At 45.9% G+C, this 25,827-nt stretch overlaps 2 protein-coding genes across 2 annotated transcripts in view; both read right to left on the bottom strand.

Moving 5' to 3' along the window:
- Positions 1 to 25,827, bottom strand: part of LOC308334318 (exostosin-1) — a gene marked incomplete at both ends in the record, with an annotated part of 214,573 nt that overhangs the window by 99,133 nt on the left and 89,613 nt on the right. The window lies entirely within an intron of this gene.
- LOC308334097 (presenilin-associated rhomboid-like protein, mitochondrial) lies at positions 1,645 to 2,841 on the bottom strand (the record flags this gene model as incomplete). Its single annotated transcript, XM_080790685.1, has 1 exon — positions 1,645 to 2,841. The coding sequence occupies one exon, from the start codon at positions 2,839 to 2,841 to the stop codon at positions 1,645 to 1,647; it is 1,197 nt and encodes a 398-aa protein (XP_080646811.1).

Genomic DNA, 25,827 nt, shown 5'->3' with positions numbered 1-25,827 from the left:
GAACGCGGTGAGCACTTACTATGAGACCTAGCAGATCATGTCTGTCTGTCTGTCTGTCTGTCTGTCTGTGTGTGTGTGTGTGTCCCCTTTGTGCCCATATATGGAGCCGAGTGATTTGTTTGTGATTGATGCAACACACTCCATATTTGGACGTATAGCTGCTTTGGGGACTCCTTATATGGTTATGGCTATAAGTTAAAAACTTAACTTAAAAATAACTTAACTTAAAAGTTAAATAACTTAAAAATAAATCTTAAAAAAACCCCAAATATGTACGAGCTGCGTTCGCTTCCCGCGTTTGCGCGTCTTACTGGTGTAGTATAGTACGTTAGTCTAAGTCTAAGTCTAAGTATAGTATAGTATGTTAGTTAATATATAGTTTCATTTATTGTCCACGTGTGGAAATTAAGTCTTCGGTCTCAACAACAGCAACAACACTTAACACAATTATTTTCTCATGGCAAAAAAGTGCAGGACATACAGTGGCAAATACTGTACATTGAAAAACAACACATCTAGCGAGACATGCTATCATTTAGTGCCTGAATGGCATTTGGGATGAAGGAATATGAAATTCCTAGTATGTATAGTTATTAGTTTATATGTATAGTATGCATACGGTAGTTTATATGTATAGTATGCATAGTTTATAATATGTATAGTTTCATTATATAGATATTCCACTGTTACGTTCTTAGCTTACGCATGTTAACTATTTTTTTATGTAGGCCTATATATGTGATGTGGTATTGCCATGCTTTTAAATTTGTTCTTGCTTATTGTAAATCACTCTGGATTAAGAGCGAAATGCCTACATTGTAAATTGTAAAGACAGTCAGTGGCCTTGTGGTTAGAGTGTCCGCCCTGAGACTGGGAGGTCGGGGTTCGATTCCCCGGCCGGGTCATATACCAAAAACTGTAAAAATGGGACCCAGTGCCTCCCTGCTTGGCACTCAGCATCAAAGGCTTGGATTGGGGGGGTCAAATCTACTAATCAAATGATTCCCACGCGCGGCACGGCACGGCTGCAGCTCACCGCTCCTTGGCTGCAGCTCAGCGCTCCTTGGCTGCAGCTCAACCGCTCCTTGGCTGCAGCTCAGCGCTCCTTGGCTGCAGCTCAGCCGCTCCTTGGCTGCAGCTCAACCTCTCCTTGGCTGCAGCTCACCGCTCCTTGGCTGCAGCTCACCGCTCCTTGGCTGCAGCTCAACCTCTCCTTGGCTGCAGCTCACCGCTCCTTGGCTGCAGCTCACCGCTCCTTGGCTGCAGCTCACCGCTCCTTGGCTGCAGCTCAACCGCTCCTTGGCTGCAGCTCACCGCTCCTTGGCTGCAGCTCACTGCTCCTTGGCTGCAGGTCACCGCTCCTTGGCTGCAGCTCACCGCTCCTTGGCTGCAGCTCAACCTCTCCTTGGCTGCAGCTCACCGCTCCTTGGCTGCAGCTCACCGCTCCTTGGCTGCAGCTCACCGCTCCTTGGCTGCAGCTCAACCGCTCCTTGGCTGCAGCTCACCGCTCCTTGGAACTCTGGTGAGAGGGAGTGAGAGAGCCTTCCTTCTTGGTCCTTGTTCCGGTGGAACGGGTCAGTGCTGGAGGCGGAGCCGGAGGGGTTCAAGGGTCAAACGTCTCTATAGATGGGGCGGGTCGGGTCCTCAGTTGGCCCCGCCCCCTGACCCCCGCCGCAGGTCACGCCAGATCTGGACGAAGCGCTCCCGGGTCTTCTTCCAGATCAGCTCGTGGCCGTACCAGACGTACCAGACGCCGAACAGCGCCCCCCCCAGGTGGGCGGCGTGGTCGAAGAGCCGCCACCCCAGCAGCAGCCCCGCCGCGTCCACGGCCAGCGCCCCCTTCAGGGCGTCGGCGGCGCTGAAGGCCACGCCCGGCAGGAACACCAGAGACACGGCGGCGCCCGGCGTGGCCGTGCACACGGCGGCCAGGAGCGCCATGATGGCGCCCGACGCTCCCAGCGACGGGACGAAGGTTCGTCCTGTCAGCGTCTTGCTGGCGTGGCTGGCCAGCGTGGAGACGGCGGCCGCCGACACGTAGACGGCCAGGAACTGCTCCGGGCCCCAGCGCTCGGGGACCGCCGGCGCGCTGGAGAAGCTCCACAGGCAGTACATGTTGGCGGCCAGGTGGAGCGCCCCCCGGTGGCTGAACGCCGACAGCACCATGGGGAGGCACTTGGCCTTGTTCTCGGGGTTGGACGTGAAGTGTCGGGACATGGCGGGCCGGAGGGCCGTGACCCGCCAGCAGCAGAACACCAGGACGTTGGCCGCGATGAGGCCGCTGGCGGTCCGCTGGCATTCGCTCAGACCGCTCCACCATCGGCTGACCTCTCCGCGGAGGTCTCCTCCGAGTCCTGGCTTTCGGGCCATGGCCCGGGTCCGGTCCCAGGGGCTGACCCGGTCCTCCTCCCGCCGCCGCCGAGACGTCAGAGACTCGTCCTGCCAGATGGCGGCCGTGGCGAACGAACACCCCGTGAAGGCCACGGTGAAGAGCAGCGGTTTGGCCAGCGTTCTACCGCCGAAGCCGCCGGTGTTGTTGCAGCTACGCGGCGGGGGAGGGGCCACGGGGGAGGAGGAGGAGGGGTCCGTCCGGGACTGGGAGGAGGAGTCTGTCCGGGACTGGGAGGAGTCTGTCCGGGACTGGGAGGAGGAGTCTGTCCGGGACTGGGAGGAGTCTGTCCGGGACTGGGAGGAGGAGTCCGGCTTCTTGGCGGTTCTCTTGAAGCCACATCGATGCAGGAGGCCGTGTCCCCCCCGAGACCACCCGTGCGTTGTTCCCGGGGGGTCGTTCAACGCTTGCAGCTTCGAGGTGAGCCTGAAAACACGGCCTAGCCTCCACGCCATGTTTGTGTGTCCTGAATAACCTCCTTTAATAGAATATTATAAATATATATATAAATATATACGTGCCGAGTCACTATACATCCCTCTAAGTACGGGTCACCTTTTTGATGACATCATTATAGCCAAGTATATACTACACTGTATACCGTAGCTAAGGACATGTCACCTTTTGATGACATCACTCCCTATAAAATACAACTCAAACTAGAGCAAAAAGCATGGAATTAGTCAAAGTCAAAGTCATACGATTTGTCACACACGTCTACGTGGAAATTGGTGGAAATACGTGAGACACAGACTGGTTTCTAAACTGCCCACAGCCCTCCTATGAGACACAGACTGGTTTCTGAACTGTCCACAGCCTTCCTATGAGACACAGACTGGTTTCTGAACTGCCCACACAGCCCCTCCTATGAGACACAGACTGGTTTCTGAACTGCCCACAGCCCTCCTATGAGACACAGACTGGTTTCTGAACTGCCCACAGCCCTCATATGAGACACAGACTGGTTTCTGAACTGCCCACAGCCCTCCTATGAGACACAGACAGGTTTCTGAACTGCCCACAGCCCTCCTATGAGACACAGACTGGTTTCTGAACTGCCCACAGCCCTCCTATGAGACACAGACTGGTTTCTGAACTGCCCACAGCCCTCCTATGAGACACAGACAGAGTAGAAAAATAATCGTGCCATTTTTTTCATGATTATTAGTGAGGACCTGTTATATGAAGATAGGTTGAAAAGTGGCGAAGTGGTCCTTTAACTAGATAACTAACGGACAAGAGATATGCAGGTGTTTTCAAAGTAAACGCAGCCTTGCTTCGGTCGCAATAAATTGCATATACTGTACCTACAAATATGACAACTTCTGGGTTTTTCTCCAGGAAACCAGGCGTGAGTGAGTGAGTGAAGCTCGCGGACCGCTTCCCCACTCCCATCAATCACACGTTGTAAGGACATCCCTCAAGCCTCAGACAAATAGCCCATTCTGACCTGAGATCAGATTCTAAAAAATGTCTTCTACATCCTGACAGTTTTCATTCTGACCTGAGATCAGATTCTATAACTGTCTTCTACATCCTGACAGTTTTCATTCTGACCTGAGATCAGATTCTAAAAAATGTCTTCTACATCCTGACAGTTTTCATTCTGACCCGAGATTAGATTCTAAAAAAGGTCTTCTACATCCCGACAGTTTCCCATTCTGACCCGAGATCAGATTCTAAAAAATGTCTTCTATAAATCCTGACAGTTTTCATTCTGACCCGAGATCAGATTCTAAAAAATGTCTTCTATACATCCTGACAGTTTTCTATTCTGACCTGAGATCAGATTCTAAAAAATGTCTTCTACATCCTGACAGTTTTCTGAAAAAGCTGTTTCTATGTCAGTCGTTCTTCGATTTTTCTAAAAATAGCAGATCTACAAGCTCGTAGCGCGCCACTCGGTGGCGCGCTACGAGCTTGTAGATCGGCTATTTTTCTAATAGCTAAACCATAGCATAATGCTAACACACCAAAAGGGGTTCCCGTTCAGAATGGGATAGAGTTCCTATAGTATTGACACAATGACTTATCTGCTTTCACATTTTTCCCCCACAAACGCAACTGGGCATGAAGAGAAATGGGCTTGGCCGCTGGTTTTGATTAATCCATTCTGATCGGGAACCCCTTTTGGTGTTAGCATCATGTTATGCTTTAGCTATTGAAAAATAGCAGATCTACAAGCTCATAGCGCGCCACCGAGTGGCGCGCTACGAGCTTGTAGGTCTGCTATTTTTTTTAAAATCGAAGAAGGGCTGACATTATAGAAACATAGCTTTTTCAGAAAACTGTCAGGATGTAGAAGAACATTTTTAGAATCTGATCTCGGGTCAGAATGAAAACTGTCAGGATGTATAGAAGACAGTTTTAGAATCTGATCTCGGGTCAGAATGAAAACTGTCAGGATGTATAGAAGACAGTTTTAGAATCTGATCTCGGGTCAGAATGAAAACTGTCAGGATGTAGAAGACAGTTTTAGAATCTGATCTCGGGTCAGAATGAAAACTGTCAGGATGTATAGAAGACAGTTATAGAATCTGATCTCGGGTCAGAATGAAAACTGTCAGGATGTAGAAGACAGTTTTAGAATCTGATCTCGGGTCAGAATGAAAACTGTCAGGATGTAGAAGACAGTTTTAGAATCTGATCTCGGGTCAGAATGAAAACTGTCAGGATGTAGAAGACAGTTTTAGAATCTGATCTCGGGTCAGAATGTATAGAAGACAGTTATAGAATCTGATCTCAGGTCAGAATGGGTTAAACCATTTAGACCCGAGCTCCCATTCTATACAAAATGTCTTTCTAAATCCTGACAGTTTTCTGAAAAAAACCCCCCCCATGTTTCTAATGTCAGTCGTTCTCATACTATTTCATGTCAAGGACCCCCTAGAATTATGTTATGTATTTGGCCTCAAAACATGTTGTTCCCAGAAGCAACGATTTGCTGAAAGAATATATATTCTAAAGACTTGCACAAGTGCCGCGCTATGAGCTTGTACTGCAAGATCTGCTATTCTTCAATAGCTAAAGTATAACATGATGCTTTAAAAACACCAAAGGAGGTTCCCGCCCAGAATGGGTTAATGAACTGTGGACGCATGCATGGGGCGACGTCCACACTTTTAATGTCCTCCGAGGACCGGAGCCATGTGTGTTAACGGAGAATTCCAGGACCGGAGCCAGGACCGGAGCCATGTGTGTTAACGGAGAATTCCAGGAGCGGAGCCAGGACCGGAGCCATGTGTGTTAACGGAGAATTCCAGGACCGGAGCCAGGACCGGAGCCATGTGTGTTAACGGAGAATTCCAGGACCGGAGCCAGGACCGGAGCCATGTGTGTTAACGGAGAATTCCAGGACCGGAGCCAGGACCGGAGCCATGTGTGTTAACGGAGAATTCCAGGACCGGAGCCAGGACCGGAGCCATGTGTGTTAACGGAGAATTCCACGCCCAGAAGGCTTTCTGTGTAGTTGTTACGTCCCCACCAAAGAGGTCCAGGTGTTATTTTGTGCAAAAGCGCATTATTCTGGGACCTCATACCATTAGCTTCAGAAACGGGTGTAGATTCATTGGTACTGAGGAGGACGGAGTGTGTCTAGTGTGTGATTTGAAATAAATTGAAAATTAAATTTTTGTTTTACTGCCCCATTATATGAATAATTAAGACACGTGTTATTTTAGTAAAATGACAACCATCTGTGCTACGTAACTTTTTCTGGTTGGAGGACTATGAAAAACTGGAATTTTGTTTTAGGAAAGGCATTTTTTGCTTTAGCAGACTTTTTATGCAAAGCATGGAAAATTATTTTGGGGGGGTCCCCAAAAAATTAAAATAATAATAATAATAATAGTTTACATTATGGTTCTTTCCTTCATCACTTATATATGGAGCTGAAATGCTCCCTTTAGACCTGAGACCATGATTCTATACAAATGTCTGAAAAACCTCGGTTTCTGTGTAGGTGATTCTCAAAGGTATTCATGTCAAAGGAGCCCCAGAATTATATACTGTATGTGTACTGTAATTGGCCCCCGGACCCCGATCTCAAAATATGTATAGTTCCTTTTCTGTGATGAGATTCTCTGACGAATCAACCGCAGACCAGCAGCGACGGGCTGCTCCGCGTGGCGTTGCGCGGCGGGGCAGCGCCCACGGATGCCCGTCTGCATCTCAGGCGGAAAAAAGCAAAAAAAAAACAAACACGCATGCAGAGCGACGCACGCGGGAAAAACAACAACGTTTGTTTTGGCGGAACGGCGTTAGGGCTTAAAACGTATCGATCAGAACCGACGATATGGGAGGGTAGATAAGGTTAGAGATCTCTCTCTCTGTGTGTGTGCGTGTGCGTGTGCGTGTGTGTGTGTGTATGTGTGTGTCACCCTTGTCATTGGCAGTGGTTGTTTACCTAGAGACGATTGCTGGCCTCACACGCAAGCTCTTCCCAGACAGAGACGTGGGGTAAATAATAGAAGGGGCACTGACAGCACACACACACACACACAGTCACACACACACACACACACACACACACACAGTCACACACACACACACACACACACACACACACACACAGTCACACACACACACACACAGTCAAGGTTAAAGCGCTTGTAATAAGAGCTGTCTTATCGATATGTCATGAATACAAGAGGAGAGAGAGAGAGAGAGAGAGAGAGAGAGAGAGAGAGCGAGAGAGAGAGAGAGAGAGAGAGAGAGGCAGCATGCAGCGATAGGTCAGCCATCACCAGGTCAGTCTCAGCTCTCTGGACATCATGCATATCAGACGCAGCAGAAGGTCTGTGTGTCACGCTGACAGAAGGTCTGTGTGTCACGCTGACAGAAGGTCTGTGTGTCACGCTGACAGAAGGTCTGTGTGTCACGCTGACAGAAGGTCTGTGTGTCACGCTGACAGAAGGTCTGTGTGTCACGCTGACAGAAGGTCTGTGTGTCACGCTGACAGAAGGTCTGTGTGTCACGCTGACAGAAGGTCTGTGTGTCACACTGACAGAAGGTCTGTGTGTCACGCTGACAGAAGGTCTGTGTGTCACACTGACAGAAGGTCTGTGTGTCACGCTGACAGAAGGTCGGTCTGTGTGTCACGCTGACAGAAGGTCTGTGTGTCACGCTGACAGAAGGTCTGTGTGTCACGCTGACAGAAGGTCTGTGTGTCACACTGACAGAAGGTCTGTGTGTCACGCTGACAGAAGGTCTGTGTGTCACGCTGACAGAAGGTCTGTGTGTCACGCTGACAGAAGGTCTGTGTGTCACGCTGACAGAAGGTCTGTGTGTCACGCTGACAGAAGGTCGGTCTGTGTGTCACGCTGACAGAAGGTCTGTGTGTCACGCTGACAGAAGGTCTGTGTGTCACGCTGACAGAAGGTCTGTGTGTCACGCTGACACGCACTCCGTTCATATCCGTCAGAGATCCAGTGAACTACCCCCCCCCCTCCCCCCCATTCCCCCCCACTCCCCCCCACCCTGTAGCAGCAGCAGCGCGGAAGACTCTTTTCAAGGATGCCACTGAATTCAAATTGCTCTTGGTTTATAAATGGTAAAAATGGTGCATTTATATATAGCGCCTTTATCCAAGGCGCTTTACTATAGATTGTGCATTACATTCACCCATTCATTCACACACACATTCACACACCTTTACAGAGGTTGTGCATTACATTCACCCATTCACACACACACATTCACACACATTCACACACCTTCACATAGATTGCTCATTACATTCACACACACACACACACACACACACACACACACACACACACACACACACATTCACACAGATAGTGCATTACATTCACCCATTCACACACACATTCATTCATACACCGATGGCAGAGGAAACCATGCAAGGCACCAACCTGCACATTAGGAGCAATCAGGGGTTCAGAGTCTTTGCTTAAGGACACTTCCACACTAACTCTGGGGGAGTCCACAGCTAACTGGCTATTCTCCCTGCCATCGTCCCAACCGCTGAACGCTTATATGAGCTTGTAGATCTGCTTCTTTTGAAAAATAGTGAAAATGCGGCACAAATCCTTGAATATAATATTCTTTCAGAGTGAACGTTTTTACTCAAATCTTTGCTTCTGGGAGGAGGTCACTGGCTGGAGCAACATATTTTCAGATGGGGTTCGGAGGCCGAAAACAGATCATTCTGGGGGTCCTTGACCCAATTCTGAACGGGAACCCATTTTGGTGTTAGCATCATGTTATGCTTTAGCTTTTGAAAAATAGCAGATCTACAAGCTCATAGCGCGCCACCGAGTGGCGCGCTATGAGCTTGTAGGTCTGCTATTTTTGAAAAATCGAAGAACGACTGACATTTTTAGAATCTGATCTCAGGTCAGAATGGGTTAATCAGACCAGTGTGTGTCCAGTGGAAACCTCGTATGAATCTGATCTCAGGTCAGAATGGGTTAACAAGAAGAAGGTTTAGTACTGTACCATCGACACATAGAAACATAAAGTAGGTTTTTCAGAAAACCTTGAGGATTCAGAAGAACATTTTGTAGAATGTGTAGCTCAGGTCTAAATGGGTTGAACTGCATTAGTTCTGGTGCCATGCAGTGTGAAGGTCCTCCACAGTGAATACATAAATAAACATATAGTCTAGCCGGGAAGGTTTAAGGATACAAGGAGCTGTTCTTATAGGATGAACAGAAACAGGTTGGACGAAGAGGAGAAGAGAGAGAGGGAGACGAAGAGCAGACGAAGAGGAGAGGAGAGAGAGAAAGACAGAAAGAGCAACAGAGCAGCGAAACTAAACATGGAAGACGAGACTGCAGGACCGAGTCTGTGTCGTTAGGGTGCTATATGGTGCTATTCCTGCGGGAGCCCTTTGTGTGTGTGTGTGTGTGTGTACGAGCGTGCGTGTACGAGCGTGCGTGTGTGTGTGTGTGTGTGTGTGTGTGTGTGTGTGTGTGTGTGTGTGTGTGTGTGTGTGTGTGTGTGTGTGTGCGCGTCTTGGTGTTAAATGCACTGATCAATACAGTGGATGTCACCAATCTCCTCGGGAAAATAGGTGAAGGTGGTCGGCTGTGGATACGATCCCCTGAAGCAATTACTGCTCTCTCTCTCTCTCTCTCTCTCTGTTTCACTCTCCAACACACACACACACACACACACGTTACAAGGTGATATAATAAAAAGGAAGGATGCGAGAAGGAAAAACCGTTGAAAAGAATCAAACGAGAAATTAAAGCATAATTTAAAACGTTCAGCAATGATATTATATCATTGATTTACTGATGTATATGTTACTGCGTGCTGTAACTATTATTAACCCAGTTGAACCAACAGAACAAAAAGACAGGCTAGGCCCGGCCCGGCCGGCCCGGGGACGTCTATAGCGGTCCGGGCAGCGCCGCGGCTAATGGACTCGCGGTACCAACGACCTTTGCTGACCTTCGTGTCACTCTCCATTTCTCTGCCCCATATTTCCTGTCACACTATCAAATATATAATAATAATAATAATGTTGCACAACTGTCAAATAAAGGCAGAAAGAGCCCCAAAGAATGCCTTTAATCGACTTAGACCTGAGGACAGTTTTCTGAAAGAAACCCATGTTTCTATATACCAGTAAGACGCGCAAACGCGGGAAGCGAACGCAGCTCGTACATATTTGGGTTTTTTTAAGATTTTTTTTTAAGTTATTTTTTTAAGTTATTTTTAAGTCCCCAAAGCAGCTATACGTCCAAATATGGAGTGTGTTGCATCAATCACAAACAAATCACTCAGCTCCATATATGGGCACAAAGGGGGGACACACAGACAGACACACACACACACACACACACACACACACACACACACACAGACAAACATGATCTGCTAGGTCTCATAGTAAGTGCTCACTGCGTTCGCAATCAGTCGTGCTCAAACATTTTCATGTGAAGGTCCCCCAAAAATATATGTAATTAGCCGCCGACCCCCATCTGAAAATATGTTGTTCCAGGGACCCCCCCCCCCCCCAGAAGAAGCAAAGATTTGAGTTGAAAACATTCACTCTAACAGAATATATTCAAAGATTTGGGCCACATTTTCATGATCTTTAAAAAATAGTAGACAGATCTGCTATTTTCCAACAGCTAAAGCATAACAAATAATGCTTTAAAACCTCAAAAGGGGGTTCCCGTTCAGAATGGGTTAAAAAAAAAAGACAGCCATTTGAGAGTGAGTGAATGTAGGACACAAAAGCACAGAACATAATTATACCACGGCTGATTCATACAGCGCTCTCAGCCATCTGAGAACACCGTTGACCTTTTTAAAAGTTCACCGTGACTCACATAATAATATATAAAATCACTCTTTTTACCTCCCTTAGCGTTACACGCTTAGGCACAAAAACAAATCTCTGCGACATGTCGCTCTTACAAACGAGGGTGTCGGGTTTTTAACCCATTCTGAACGGGAACCCAATTTTGGTGTCAGCATCATGTTATGCTTTAGCTATTGAAAAATAGCAGATCTACAAGCTCGTAGCGCGCCACCGAGTGGCGCGCTACGAGCTTGTAGGTCTGCTATTTTTGAAAAATCGAAGAACGACTGACATCATCAGGTCAGAATGGGTTCATCAGACCAGTGTGTGTCCAGTGGAAACCTCGTATATGAATCTGATCTCAGGTCAGAATGGGTTAAGCCATTTTGGGCGAGAAAACCCCCCATTTGTTGAGTTTTATTAAGCATTATGTTATATACTTTATAGCTGTTGAAAAATAGCAGATCTACAAGCTCGTATAGCGCGGCACCGAGTGCCTCTCGCCTATACGAGCTTGTATATATAGGTCTGCTATTTTTTTGAAAGATCTTGAAAATGTGGCGGAAAATTTAGATTATATATATTCTTTCAGAGCGAACGTTTTTAACTCAAATCTTTGCTTCAACATATTTACATATTACCAATTACATATATTGTTTGGGGTTCCTTGACATGAACATGTTTGAGCACCACTGATACAGAAACATGGGTTTTTTTCCAGAAAACTGTCAGGATTTAGAAGACCGTTGTGTAGAATCGTCCTCATAGGTCTTAATGGGATAAAATCTTGTGTCGTGACGGGCATGCAGCACTTTTCTGTTTTTTCCTCCCGGCTGTGGCAAACGCATTTCAGAAGGGTGTGCATGTACAGTACACGTACGTGCACCTCTGAGCCAGCACACACACACACACACACACACACACACACACACACATCACACAGTCATCAAAGGCAGAGTTTAACATTCACTAGTTTGGTTTGACTGTACTTCATAAAGCCTCCGTGTAATAGGAGGCCAATTTACAGCTATCAGCCTTACACACGTGACCCATATCAGCCCTACACACATGACCCATATCAGCCCTACACACATGACCCATATCAGCCCTAAACACATGACCCATATCAGCCCTATACACACATGACCATATCAGCCCTATACACACATGACCCATATCAGCCCTACACACATGACCCATATCAGCCCTACACACATGACCCATATCAGCCCTGCACACATGACCCATATCAGCCCTATACACACATGACCCATATCAGCCCTATACACATGACCCATATCAGCCTTACACACATGACCCATATCAGCCCTGCACACATGACCCATATCAGCCCTATACACACATGACCCATATCAGCCCTGCACACATGACCCATATCAGCCCTACACACACATGACCCATATCAGCCCTATACACACATGACCCATATCGGCCCTATACACACATGACCCATATCAGCCCTATACACACATGACCCATATCGGCCCTATACACACATGACCCATATCGGCCCTATACACACGTGACCCATATCAGCCCTGCACACATGACCCATATCAGCCCTACACACACATGACCCATATCAGCCCTATACACACATGACCCATATCGGCCCTATACACATTACACACATGACCCATATCAGCCCTATACACACATGACCCATATCGGCCCTATACACACGTGGCCCATATCAGCCCTGCACACATGACCCATATCAGCCCTGCACACATGACCCATATCAGCCCTATACACACGTGGCCCATATCAGCCCTATACAGTACACACATGACCCATGTAAACAGTAAACATAGCTATGCCCAGACATGTAAACAGTAAACACAGCTATGCCCAGACATGTAAACAGTAAACATAGCTATGCCCAGACATGTAAACAGTAAACATAGCTATGCCCAGACATGTAAACAGTAAACACGTACTGAACCAATGCCACCATGGCCTGCATGCCTGACCCAAATAAATAGGCAATTACAGGACTTCAAAGTACATGTACTGTACAATACAAGCTAGACATACATGTAGAGAAATTGTTGCCCTGCTAACACGTAAGCATTTAGACAGCCCAGTGCCTTTGTTCACATAATAAGCTGTTCTTCCACAACAACATGCAGAGGAGAAGTCATAACAGAACCATCTAAACACTACAGTATGCAGAGGAGAAGTCATAACAGAACCATCTAAACACTACAGCATGCAGTCATAACAGAACCATCTAAACACTACAACATGCAGAGGAGAAGTCATAACAGAACCATCTAAACACTACAGCATGCAGTCATAACAGAACCATCTAAACACTACAACATGCAGAGGAGAAGTCATAACAGAACCATCTAAACACTACAGCATGCAGTCATAACAGAACCATCTAAACACTACAGCATGCAGTCATAACAGAACCATCTAAATACTACAGCATGCAGTCATAACAGAACCATCTAAACACTACAGCATGCAGTCATAACAGAACCATCTAAATACTACAGCATGCAGAGGAGAAGTCATAACAGAACCATCTAAATACTACAGCATGCAGAGGAGAAGTCATAACAGAACCATCGGTGTGTCGGTTGGAACAATGTGCTAGCCACTAGCCAAACATTTGTGCCAACATGAAAGGCATTGGAACTGCATGGTGGCTCTAGCCAGTTGCTAACTCTTATGGCTAACCCTCATGGCTATACAGGCTTAGCTAACAAAGTTTGTAGCAACTCACCAATGTTTAGCAGAACAAACTCTCAGCCCTCAGGGATGTATGAGTTGATGGGCAAGGTGTGTTTGTTGTCATTTAATTTAGTTGTCTTTAACCATATTATTTATGGTTCTAATTATTTGTTTGTCTCTCTGTCTCTGTCATGGGGGACTTCTTCAGTGCAGTGCAGCTTCTGTGTGAGTGTGTGTGGGGAGCAGAGAAGGGCGGGGCAAGCAGTTGAGGTGTGTCGTCTGATTGGGTGAAATTCACCTGTCAGTCTCTGGCTGGCTATTTGTCAGCAGCATGACAGGTAGTAAGAGAAATCTATGAAGATCTGGGAACTAAATCGTTACCAAGACATTTCTTCACCAATGTGTTTCTAAAGGTGTCTAATAACATGTACTAAAAGTTTGAAATTCAACTCCTGTGGGAAATTGAGTTATTAGCATAATATGTGACCATACCCATAACATCCTATATAAAGAAAAAAGTCAAAATTTCATCATTCTTTCAGTAGCATGTGACATTATGAAACTAGGGGTTTTTCATGATTCTGAATCCATTCCAAGCATTAGTTTTGCACAAAAAACACTCCTCGGGCTAAATTAGGCCATATCCACTAGATTTAGAGATTTTCTTTATTTTTGTGTCATGCACCAAAGGCGCCCAGCCCACATGGACTTACAGGACACACCATATCATTGCATTTCAATATTGCATTGTGTACGATAAACAGATCTGTTTTGTTGACATTCCCCCTTTTTTTTTTTTTTTTTTTACACAAACAAAACATTCTGCCTTATTTCCCACACCCTGCATAAAAAGTCTGCCAAAGCAAAAGTACCTTTCCTAAAACACAATTCCAGTTTTTCATAGTCCTCCAACCAGAAAAAGTCAGCACAGATGGTTGTCATTTTACAAAATAATACATGTCTTAATTCTTCATATAATGGGGCAGTAAAACAAAAAAATTATTTCATTTTCAATTTCTTTTAAATCACACACTAGACAGACTCTGTCCTCCTCAGGAGTACCAATGAATCTACCCGTTTCTAAAGCTAATGGTAAGGTCCCAGAATGCAGCCATGTGCACAAAAAGATCTCTGACTTTTGGATATATTTTGTGTAACATAAGGATCAGGGCCATAATAATTTTTAATAAGACGATATGTTCTTAGTTTTGGTTTGTACCATAATTCAACGGCCCAACTCTCCTTATACCCAAGGAACATACAGTTCTGTATTTCATGAATATTACAGCGTAGTCTGTGCAAAACTAATGCTTGGAATGGATTCAAAATCATGAAAAAGTTAATCCTGCCCCCCGCCCACCCGCCCCACCACCGTGGAGACCGGGGGTTCGATTCCTGCACGGATCCCTCGGACTGGATTGTAGATACACAGTATATATACACTGTAAATCCCTGGAACATGTGACACGTTTAAACCTAAACACCATGTGTGTAATAATTAAATGCCAAGTGTTTATTAATATTCATACAATACAGTAGAACACGAGTTCACTCAAACACCTCACGAGAACACCTAGCGTTCAAATTCTAAACACCTATAATATGACTGACTTTGATTGTAAAAACTAAACACGTTTATGTGTTTAAAAAGTGTTACAGGGATTAAACATGTTCTTCTGTTTATAATCTAAACACTGTGACACGTTTAAAAAGTGTTACAAATAAGTGTTTAGAACCTTTATATGACCTAAACGCTTGGGTTTAGTGTGTACATCTTGAGATAACTTGTTGTGATTTGGCACGATAAAAATAAAATGTGTTGCTTGATTGATTGACAGGTATACTTATACACACCCGGGGGAAGTTGGCAGCAACTACAGTAACTACAGTACAGTACAGCCAACCTTGTGAGACAGGGAGAAAAAAAAATGAAGTTCCCGTCTTTCCATCTCGTCTCCATCTTTGAGTGACTAAGTGTACTTAACCCATTCTGAACGAGAACCCATTTTGGTGTTAGCATCATGTTATGCTTTAGCTATTGAAAAATAGCAGATCTACAAGCTCATAGCGCGCCACCGAGTGGCGCGCTACGAGCTTGTAGGTCTGCTATTTTTGAAAAATCGAAGAACGACTGACATTTTTAGAATCTGATCTCAGGTCAGAATGGGTTAATCAGACCAGTGTGTGTCCAGTGGAAACCTCGTATGAATCTGATCTCAGGTCAGAATGGGTTAAGAGGGTATCAATCACCCGTTGAAGGTCGAAACAGGGGGAGTGTCTGTAACCTGCAGTAAGAGTTCCTACATTTACAGTGTCAAGCAGATTACGATAACGGATACGATAACAGTGTCGAGCAGATTACGATAACGCTTTTTTGGGTTTTGCCCAGAGATCAAAGCCGTGCTTTGGTCGGGTCGGACACTGTTTCAGTTCCATCAGCACATCCAGACCTGATCGCTTTACACGGGCCTGGACAGTAACTACACATACCACACACACACACACACACACACCGCAACCACAGGCTCACACACACATCCAGACCTGATCGCTTTACACAGGCCTGGACAGTAACTACACGTAACACACACACACACACACAATGCATGCAATGCACGCACGCACACACACACACAGCAACCACAGGTTCACACACAAACAACGCACGCAATGCACACACACAGCAACCACAGGTTCACACATGACACACACACACACAATGCACGCAATGCACGCACGCACGCACGCACACACAGCAACCACAGTTTCACACACACACACTCACACACACACACACATACACAACGCACGCATGCACGCAAGGCACACACACAATGCACGGCACACACGCACGCACACACACAGCAACCACAGGTTCACACACACACACACACACACACACACACACACACACACACACACACACACACACACACACACACACACACACACACACACACGCGCAATGCACGCACATACGCACGCACACACACAGCAACCACATGGTTCACACAAACACACACACACACAACGCATGCACGCACTGCACGCACGCACAGGTCACAAGCCGATAGGCCGGGAGTCTGGTGCCCATCATAGCTGCATTGATTTCCTTTCTCCTGCGTCAGGCTGTCTTGTCAAGAGACTGCTCGGGGAGATGAATTATTCACGGGACACGGGCCTGCCAGAATCTGTAAATAAATACTTAACCCATTTTGCGCGGGAACCCCTTTTGGTGTTATAGCATGAAGTTATGCTTTAGCTTTTTTTTTTTTTAAATAGCAGATCTACAAGCTCATAGCGCGCCACCGAGTGGCGCGCTACGAGCTTGTATGTCTGCTATATTTTTGAAAAAAATCGATGAACGACTGACACATAGAAAGTAGAAACACGGCTTTTTCAGAAAACTGTCATTTTCTTTTTTTCCTCAATATATTTTTTATCCCACGATTTTGTAACCCATTTTTCACCCCTGTGTCAATCATCTAATGTGATCCTGGGCTCTACACACCCTCCACCAACCTAGTCCCCATATATGGGGGACAAGGGGAGAGCAACCTAGTCCCCATATATGGGGGACAAGGGGAGACCAACCTAGTCCCCATATATGGGGGACAAGGGGAGAGCAACGGACTTGAACTCATGCTTCCTTCATGCCCGAGTGTCCAAGTTGCTCCTTTACACCTGACAGGGGGGAGTTTCCCTGGTTGGACGTAGCGTAGCGCGTGGAAGGAACACGTTATTCCAACCAGTTCCTTTCCCCTCCATCAGGCGCCCCGGCTGGCCAGGGGGAGGCAGTTTAGAGACCAGGATTACTGCATGTTTTTGTGAGGGTATCTACCCTAGGGGACACGGGGAGAACATGCAAACTCCACACAGAAAGGCCCTTTCGCAAAACTGTCATTTTCAAACAGACATTTTTACATAATCTGATCTCAGGTCAGAATGGGTTAACTAATATCGGGCCCCCTCCCTCCCCTCTCGCAAAAAGCACAGGGTCTTAGTTTACTGTATATGTAGAGGCGGGGCTGGGCTGGATATAAACGCTGAGAGGGGAGAGGGGAGGTACCGTATATACAGTACAGTACAGTACAGGGGCGAGAGAGGGAGGGAGGGAAAAAATCCAATCCGCTCTCGAACAAAATACATTTCCATTCAGCCATCCCAGGTTTTCATTCCCTTTCTATGGTTCAAATAGCGTGGCAGAATTATTGCCACTGATGTCAAAGTGACAGTATGGTGGAGAGGAGCAGCGTGTTGGACCGTTGGCGCTATAATATAAACCCCTCGTGTAGTGACAGTATGGTGGAGAGGAGCAGCGTGTTGGACCGTTGGCGCTATAATATAAACCCCTCGTGTAGTGAGTTTAAGCCCGCCGTCGTTTATCAAGCCACACATTTTTGTACATCAAGCATTTCCAGATAAAATGTGACGGGAGCCCCGTTTGGCTGCCCAGCAGACCGGGGGTATGGGTGGACCTCACCTCGGAAGAGAATAAATCTCACACCGCCCGAGTGCCTTTTATTTTAACACATTCTGGGCGGGAACCCCCTTTTTGGCGTTTTAACTATAAGCATTGTGTTATACTTTAGCTGTTTGAAAAATAGCAGATCTACAAGCTATAGGTCTGCTATTTTTTGAAAAATCGTGAAAATGTGCCTCAAATCTTTGAATATATATTATTACAGAGTGAACATTTTAACTCAAATCTTTGCTTGGGGGGGGTCCCTGGTACAACATATTTTCAGATGGGGGGGGGGGGGGGTGGGTGCGAAGGCATATTACATATTTTTTTTTGCGGTCCTTGACATGAAATATTGAGCACCACTGACACGGAAACACAAGGTTGTTCAGAAAACTACCGTTATTTTGAAGACTTTTTATTTTATTTTTTAAATTCCGACCTCAGTCCAAAACGTGTTATAAGGCTTCACACATACTGTATATATATTGAGAGATATTGCTAAACGACGCCCGTTGTTTTTCGGAAGACATCGGAGGACGGCGTCGGGCTCCGCCGGCTTCACAGCGAGTGATTTGCGTCGGTGGCGTTGCATCCGTTCCACCTCTCCGTTTCCTAAATATCTGTATAATGGGATATCTCTGGGAAAAAGGTCTGTCTGTCTGTCTGTCTGTCTGTCTGTCTGTCTGCCTGCCTGCCTTTTCACTCTCCCTCCCTCCCTCTCGCCCCATCAGCTATCACTTCAAATATATTAGTACAAATATAGATATATATATACTGCAAAAAAAAGAGAAAAAACCTTCCAAGGAAGGGACTGCACACTCCAGGGAACAGAGACGGACAACTTACTGCATCAAACTTATTCATCAGCACGACGCGTTTCGCCGTGAGCTTCGTCAGGTGCTTTAGATATACTGATAAACTGGTCTAATATTAACCCATTTAGACCTGAGGACGATTCTACAAATGTCTTGTCTTCTAAATCCTGACAGTTTTCTGAATAACCTCATGTTTCTGTCAGTCGTTCTCATACGTGTCAAGGACCCCCAAGATTATATGTAATCGGCCGTCGACCCCCATCTGAAAATATGTTGTTCCAGTTAAAAACGGTCGCTCTGAAAGAATATTCAAAAGTTTGCACTATACATTTTCACGATTACATTTTTTTGCAGACCTACAAGCTCGTAGCGCGGCACCGAGTGCCGCACTACGAGCTTGTAGATCTGCTGTTTTTCAATAGCTAAAGTATGACATAATGCTTAAGACACCAAAAGGGGTTCCCGCACAGAATGTGTTAATGTACTCATATATACTCAATATACAAGTTGTTCAGTCAACCCTTGGACTGTTAATCACAAACAATGAAATACTTCTATAAACAACCAAACTCTGCAACCTCTCTGTGGAGCCTTGCTTTACTTGGATTAGCCCAATTCGACCTGAACTCCATTCTACAACAAATGTCTTCTAATTCCTGACAGTTTTCTGAAAAACCTCATGTTTCTATATCAGTCGTTCTCAAACATTTTCATGTCAAGGACCCCCAACAATATATGTAATTGGCCGTCGACCCCCATCTGAAAATATGTTGTTCCAGGGACCCCCCCCCCCCCCCCCCCACCCAGTAGCAAAGATTTGAGTTCAAAACATTCCCTCTGAAAGAATATATATATATTCAAAGATTAGCGCCACCTTTTCATGATTTTTCAAAAAAATAGCAGACCTACAGTATACAAGCTCATATAGCGCGCCACTCGGTGTCGCGCTATATGAGCTTGTAGATCTGCTATTTTTCAATAGCTAAAGTATAACATAAGGCTTAGTTAAAACACCAAAAATGGGTTCCCGTTCAGAACGGATTAATATTAACGCCACTGCACTCCTTCAACATTATAACCTCCGCCAGCCCAATGAAGACAAAGTGTTGTGGAGAGATAATTTAATCTTGACACAAAGTTAGGACCTGTCGCTATTAATCCATTCTGGGCTGGAACCCCTTTTGGTCTTAGCATTATGCTATGCTTTAGCTATTGAAAAATAGCAGACCTACAAGCTCGTAGCGCGCCACCGAGTGGCGCGCTACGAGCTTGTAGGTCTGCTATTTTTTTTTTTAATCGAAGAGCGACTGACATAGAAGACATTTTTCAGAATCTGATCTCAGGTCAGAATGAAAACGGTCAGGATCTAGAAGATATTTTTAGAATCTGATCTCAGGTCAGAATGAGTTAAAGACAGATGAGGAGCTCGCTAGAGGTTGAATTTATATACTTTCTACATTTTAATCAAGCCCACACGCTCTCTACTTTGTAACTTTTTACTTGCATAACTCGTGCACTATACTGTGAAAATGTACACTGTAAATCCCTGGAACATGTGACACGTTTAAACCTATAAACACCATGTGTGTAATAATAAAATGCCAAGTGTTTATTAATATTCATACAATACAGTAGAACACGAGTTCACTCAAACACCTCACGAGAACACCTAGCGTTCGAATTCTAAACACCTATAATATGACTGACTTTGATTGTAAAAACTAAACACGTGTATGTGTTTAAAAAGTGTTACGGGCGATTAAACATGTTCTTCTGTTTATAATCTAAACACTGTGACACGTTTAAAAAGTGTTACAAATTATGTGTTTAAAACAGTTTATAACCTAAACGCTTGGGTTATATATACTCTTACTTTTATAATGTTTGGACAGATTATTTTAGTATATTTTAATAGTTTACTGAAGTGAATGTTTTTAGCTATAAAGAAGGAAAGGCCGAGCCAAAATAATAATGAATAAAAAATGGAAATCAGCGATCCGTTTTTTTTATATCAATAATAATAATAAAGCTAATCTGACGGAGCATTCCGACAGGAGAGGAGGGGAAGGTTATTACATTCCTTATGGTCGGAGCGTTCCGCCCAAAAAGTAGGGGTTGTGTTTTAACCCATTTTGGTGTTATAGCATCATGTTATGCTTTAGCTATTGAAAAATAGCAGATCTACAAGCTCAAAGCGCAGCCACCGAGTGGCGCGCTACGAGCTTGTAGGTCTGCTATTTTTTGAAAAATCGAAGAGCGACTGACGTAGAAGACATTTTTTTAGAATCTGATCTCAGGTCAGAATGGAAAACTGTCAGGATGTAGAAGACATTTTTTTAGAATCTGATCTCAGGTCAGAATGGAAAACTGTCAGGATGTAGAAGACATTTTTATAGAATCTGATCTCAGGTCAGAATGGAAAACTGTCAGGATGTATAGAAGACATTTTTATAGAATCTGATCTCAGGTCAGAATGGAAAACTGTCAGGATGTAGAAGACATTTTTATAGAATCTGATCTCAGGTCAGAATGGAAAACTGTCAGGATGTATAGAAGACATTTTTTAGAATCTGATCTCAGGTCAGAATGGAAAACTGTCAGGATGTAGAAGACATTTTTTAGAATCTGATCTCAGGTCAGATTGTGTTAAAGCACCCCTGCATTGACCAGATGTACTCCATCCTGAGGGACCGTTCCGTTCCGTTCCTCCTCCGTCTAAAATTACTCCCAGTAATTGGAGCCCCCCCGTGGGGGGGGGTGTGGGGGGGGGGGGGGAGAAAGGCAGTGTGGCTCTCTTAATAAGGTTGACGCCGATCCACTCTGACAATTCCTGTCATATCAGTGAAGTCTCTCACACTGCAGCACCCCGGGTGGTAGGACTCTCTCTCTCTCTCTGTCTCTCTCTCTCTCTCTCTCTGTCTCTCTCTCTCTCTCTCTCTCTCTCTCCACATGTGGTCTGACAATGTGTTCCATGGGCATGAAGTTAGTGTTTATTGGATTATAGCCATCCCCCCCCCCCCCCCCCCCCCCGCCGAAGAGGTGGCGGAGAGACTGTCATCCGTCGCATACCTGATCACAAGTATATATAGGACCCCCCCCACTCAATTATCTCCATCTCTCTCTCTATCAGCCACACAACGCACGCAACGCACACACACACACACACACGCAACGCACACACACACACACACACACACACACGCAACGCACGCACGCAACGCACGCACGCAACGCACGCGCGCACACACGCAATATGTGTATATGTATGTGTTGCCTCGGTCTGTCTGCCTGTCTGTCTGTCTGTCTGTCTGCTTTTGTTTCTCTGGTATATGATTTGTTTACAGGTCTGAGGGCTGATCTGACCCACCTGACAGGTTCCATTTCAACAAGGTCAATAAGGTGACTCAACCTGACAAAAATATATATACCCTGCAATGCCTTGAAGCCTATAGTCATTTTCTTTAAAGCATATGTTGTGCAAATCCTGCCATCACACAGCTGACTGCTGCGGTTTCAGATCAATATGCTGTCGGAAAAAAGACCTGCACCCCTAACTTTCCCCCTGTGCTATTCTATCCCATTCTGACCCGAGATCAGATTCTAAAAATCTCTTCTACATCCAGACAGTTTTCCATTCTGACCTGAGATCAGATTCTAAAAATCTCTTCTACATCCAGACAGTTTTCTGAAAAAGCTATGTTTCTCGTTCATCGATTTTTCTAAAATAGCAGACCTACAAGCTCGTAGCGCGCCACTCGGTGGCGCGCTACGAGCTTGTAGATCTGCTATTTTTCAATAGCTATAAATCATAACATGATGCTAACACCCAAAAGGAGGTTCCCGTCCCCCGAAATGGGTTAATATTCACACTGCAGTTGACAAATACGTAATAATGGACAGGATGTCATGCTCATGATTAATGGGCCTGATAAGACATTTAGAAACTGGTGCTCAACCAATAATTCTGCAGTTAATTAATTGGTGTTCATGATTCAGGCATGTCTGTAATGCCGCTATAATTAATTAATTAGACGGTAGATCACAGTCATCGTTCTCTGTAAACTGGTATAACGACCTCGTTGTTTACTCTCTCATGAAACGAGAGAGAGAGAGAGAGAGAGAGAGAGAGAGAGAGAGAGAGAGTAGACACGCCGCAAAATTGACGGAAAGATATATTATATACAGTAACAATAACTTATAATACATGATTTCTAACTAGAAAATGTCATGTTCTCAAATAAGTAACTCTTAGAGTGGCACCAACACACACACAGACACACACACACACACACAATAATTGACCTTTTAAACACACACACGCACGCACGTGCACACACACACACACACACACACACACACACACACACACACACACACACACACACACACAGAATAACGGTGTTATTATAATCTGTCTGCCACTGCCATCAATCACGAGACCTGTGTGTGTGTGTGTGTGTGTGTGTGTGTGTGTGTGTGTGTGTGTGTGTGCGCGTGCGTGCGCGTGCGTGTGTGTGTGTGTGTGTGTGTGTGTGTGTTCGTTCATATAGCACATCCTGCCTTTAGCGTCATATTTTAAATTTCTTGCCCTTTGTGCCCTGAGAAAAATGTCATTCGATCTTTCTTTCATTCTTTCTCTCCTTCCTTATAATAATTCCCTCTCCGGTTCACCATCACAGAACTCACACATGTTCATCAACACACTGTTGTGCTAACGCCCGCCCCACGCGCCGCGGCCGCTAGCCAAACGCTATAGCCGCGGCCGCTATAGACAATCACTCACACCCCCGTCGTACTATAGCAGATCATCGACTTTCTCCCAATGAGAATAGATGGTGGAAATTAACGGGAACCGATTGGAGAGACATGACCCTGCATAGAGCAGAGACATGACCCTGCATAGAGCAGAGACATGACCCTGCATAGAGCAGAGACATGACCCTGCATAGAGCAGAGACATGACCCTGCATAGAGCAGAGACATGACCCTGCATAGAGCAGAGACATGACCCTGCATAGAGCAGAGACATGACCCTGCATAGAGACATGACCCTGCATAGAGACATGACCCTGCATAGAGCAGACATGACCCTGCATAGAGCAGAGACATGACCCTGCATAGAGACATGACCCTGCATAGAGCAGAGACATGACCCTGCATAGAGCAGCGGCCGGTGTGAGCTGAGGTGAACGAATGAAAACCCCCTCTCTCTCTCTCTCTCTCTCTCTCAGCTGAGGTGAATGTCTCTCTGCCGTATGAAAACCCCCTCTCTGTCTCTCTGTCTCTGTCTCTCTCTCTCTCTGTGAATCTCTCTCCCTCGCAGCTTTTGTTTGCTTTGTTTATTTGGCGGTGCCGTGGTTGACAGACAGCAGCGACCTCCTCAGATTATGTGTTGATTGACGGAGCCGGGCCCTGTGGCATGTCTGGCTGCCCTGGATGGATCCAGCGTCATGTCTGCGCATCGCTTCAGGACATTATCCCATTCTGACCTGAGATCAGATTCTAAAGGTGTCTTCTACATCCTGACAGTTTTACATTCTGACCTGAGATCAGATTCTAAAAATGTCTTCTATGTCAAGTCGCTCTTCGATTTTTCAAAAATAGCAGACCTACAAGCTCATAGCGCGCCACTCGGTGGCGCGCTATGAGCTTGTAGGTCTGCTATTTTTCAATAGCTAAAGCACGACATGATGCTAACACCAAAATGGGTTCCCGCCCAAAATGGGTTCCCGTTCAGAATGGGTTATGGTTCAGACGCTGCTGGCCTCCATCCATGGCCTCCAGCCACCAGCAGATGACAAAATAAATTGATAATTTAAAAAAACTCCACAAAACAACATCTCTTGCTGTCGGTATATTTTACACTTGCTGGCTGACTGACTGACTGACTGACTGACTGGCTGGCTGGCTGGCTGGCTGGCTGGCTGGCTGGCTGGCTGGCTGACTGACTGACTGACTGACTGACTGACTGACTGACTGACTGACTGACTGACTGACTGACTGACTGACTGACTGACTGACTGGCTGGCTGACTGGCTGGCTGGCTGGCTGGCTGGCTGGCTGACTGACTGGCTGGCTGGTTGACTGACTGGCTGGCTGGCTGGCTGGCTGACTGACTGGCTGACTGACTGGCTGGCTGACTGACTGACTGACTGGCTGGCTGACTGACTGACTGACTGACTGACTGGCTGGCTGACTGACTGGCTGACTGGCTGGCTGACTGACTGACTGACTGACTGACTGACTGGCTGGCTGGCTGACTGACTGACTGACTGACTGGCTGACTGGCTGACTGGCTGACTGACTGGCTGGCTGACTGACTGACTGACTGGCTGACTGACTGGCTGGCTGACTGACTGACTGACTGACTGACTGACTGGCTGGCTGACTGACTGACTGACTGACTGGCTGGCTGACTGACTGACTGACTGACTGACTGACTGGCTGGCTGGCTGACTGACTGACTGACTGACTGACTGACTGACTGGCTGACTGACTGGCTGGCTGACTGACTGACTGACTGACTGGCTGGCTGGCTGGCTGACCGACTGACTGACTGACTGTGCCGTGAGATGTTTTATAAGATAAAACAATGGGTGTACATTTTATTTTAACGAATTCAGGACTGACAACTGATGCTTCTATACCGAATGGCTTCTAAATCATGACGGTTTTCTGAAAGAAACTGATGTTTCTAAAGCCACTGCGACACGCGACCCCCATCTGAAAATATGTTGTTCCAGGGACCCCCCCCCCCCCACATAAAACATAAAACACCAAAAAAGGGGGTTTCCCGCCCAGAATGGATTAATAAAATATAAACTCGACTGAATCACAGATGCTGCGAGAGACGGAATCCTAATCCTAATCCTAATGACGGAGTCATAACGACGTCGTACGCGGCTAGCGGTGTGTTAAGACCTCCAGCCTTCTAAACGTAGTTAGTGCTTGTATGTCAGCCGCAATTACATGTTACAGACATGTTTTATTCCACCGCATTAACCTTAAGACTGATATTTAACCCATTCTGACCCCAGATCAGATTATATAAAAATGTCTCACATCCTGACAGTTTTCTGAAAAAGCTACGTTTCCATGTCAGTCGTTCTTTCAAAATAAAGACCTACAAGCTCGTAGCGCGCCACAGAGTGAGCTTGTAGATCTGCTATTTTTC

Source organism: Protomyctophum bolini (assembly GCF_963924005.1).
Source record: "Protomyctophum bolini genome assembly, chromosome: 19".
NCBI lineage: Eukaryota > Metazoa > Chordata > Actinopteri > Myctophiformes > Myctophidae > Protomyctophum > Protomyctophum bolini.
The sequence above is the reverse complement of the archived record's forward strand: the minus strand, read 5'-3'. Positions and strand labels throughout refer to the sequence as shown.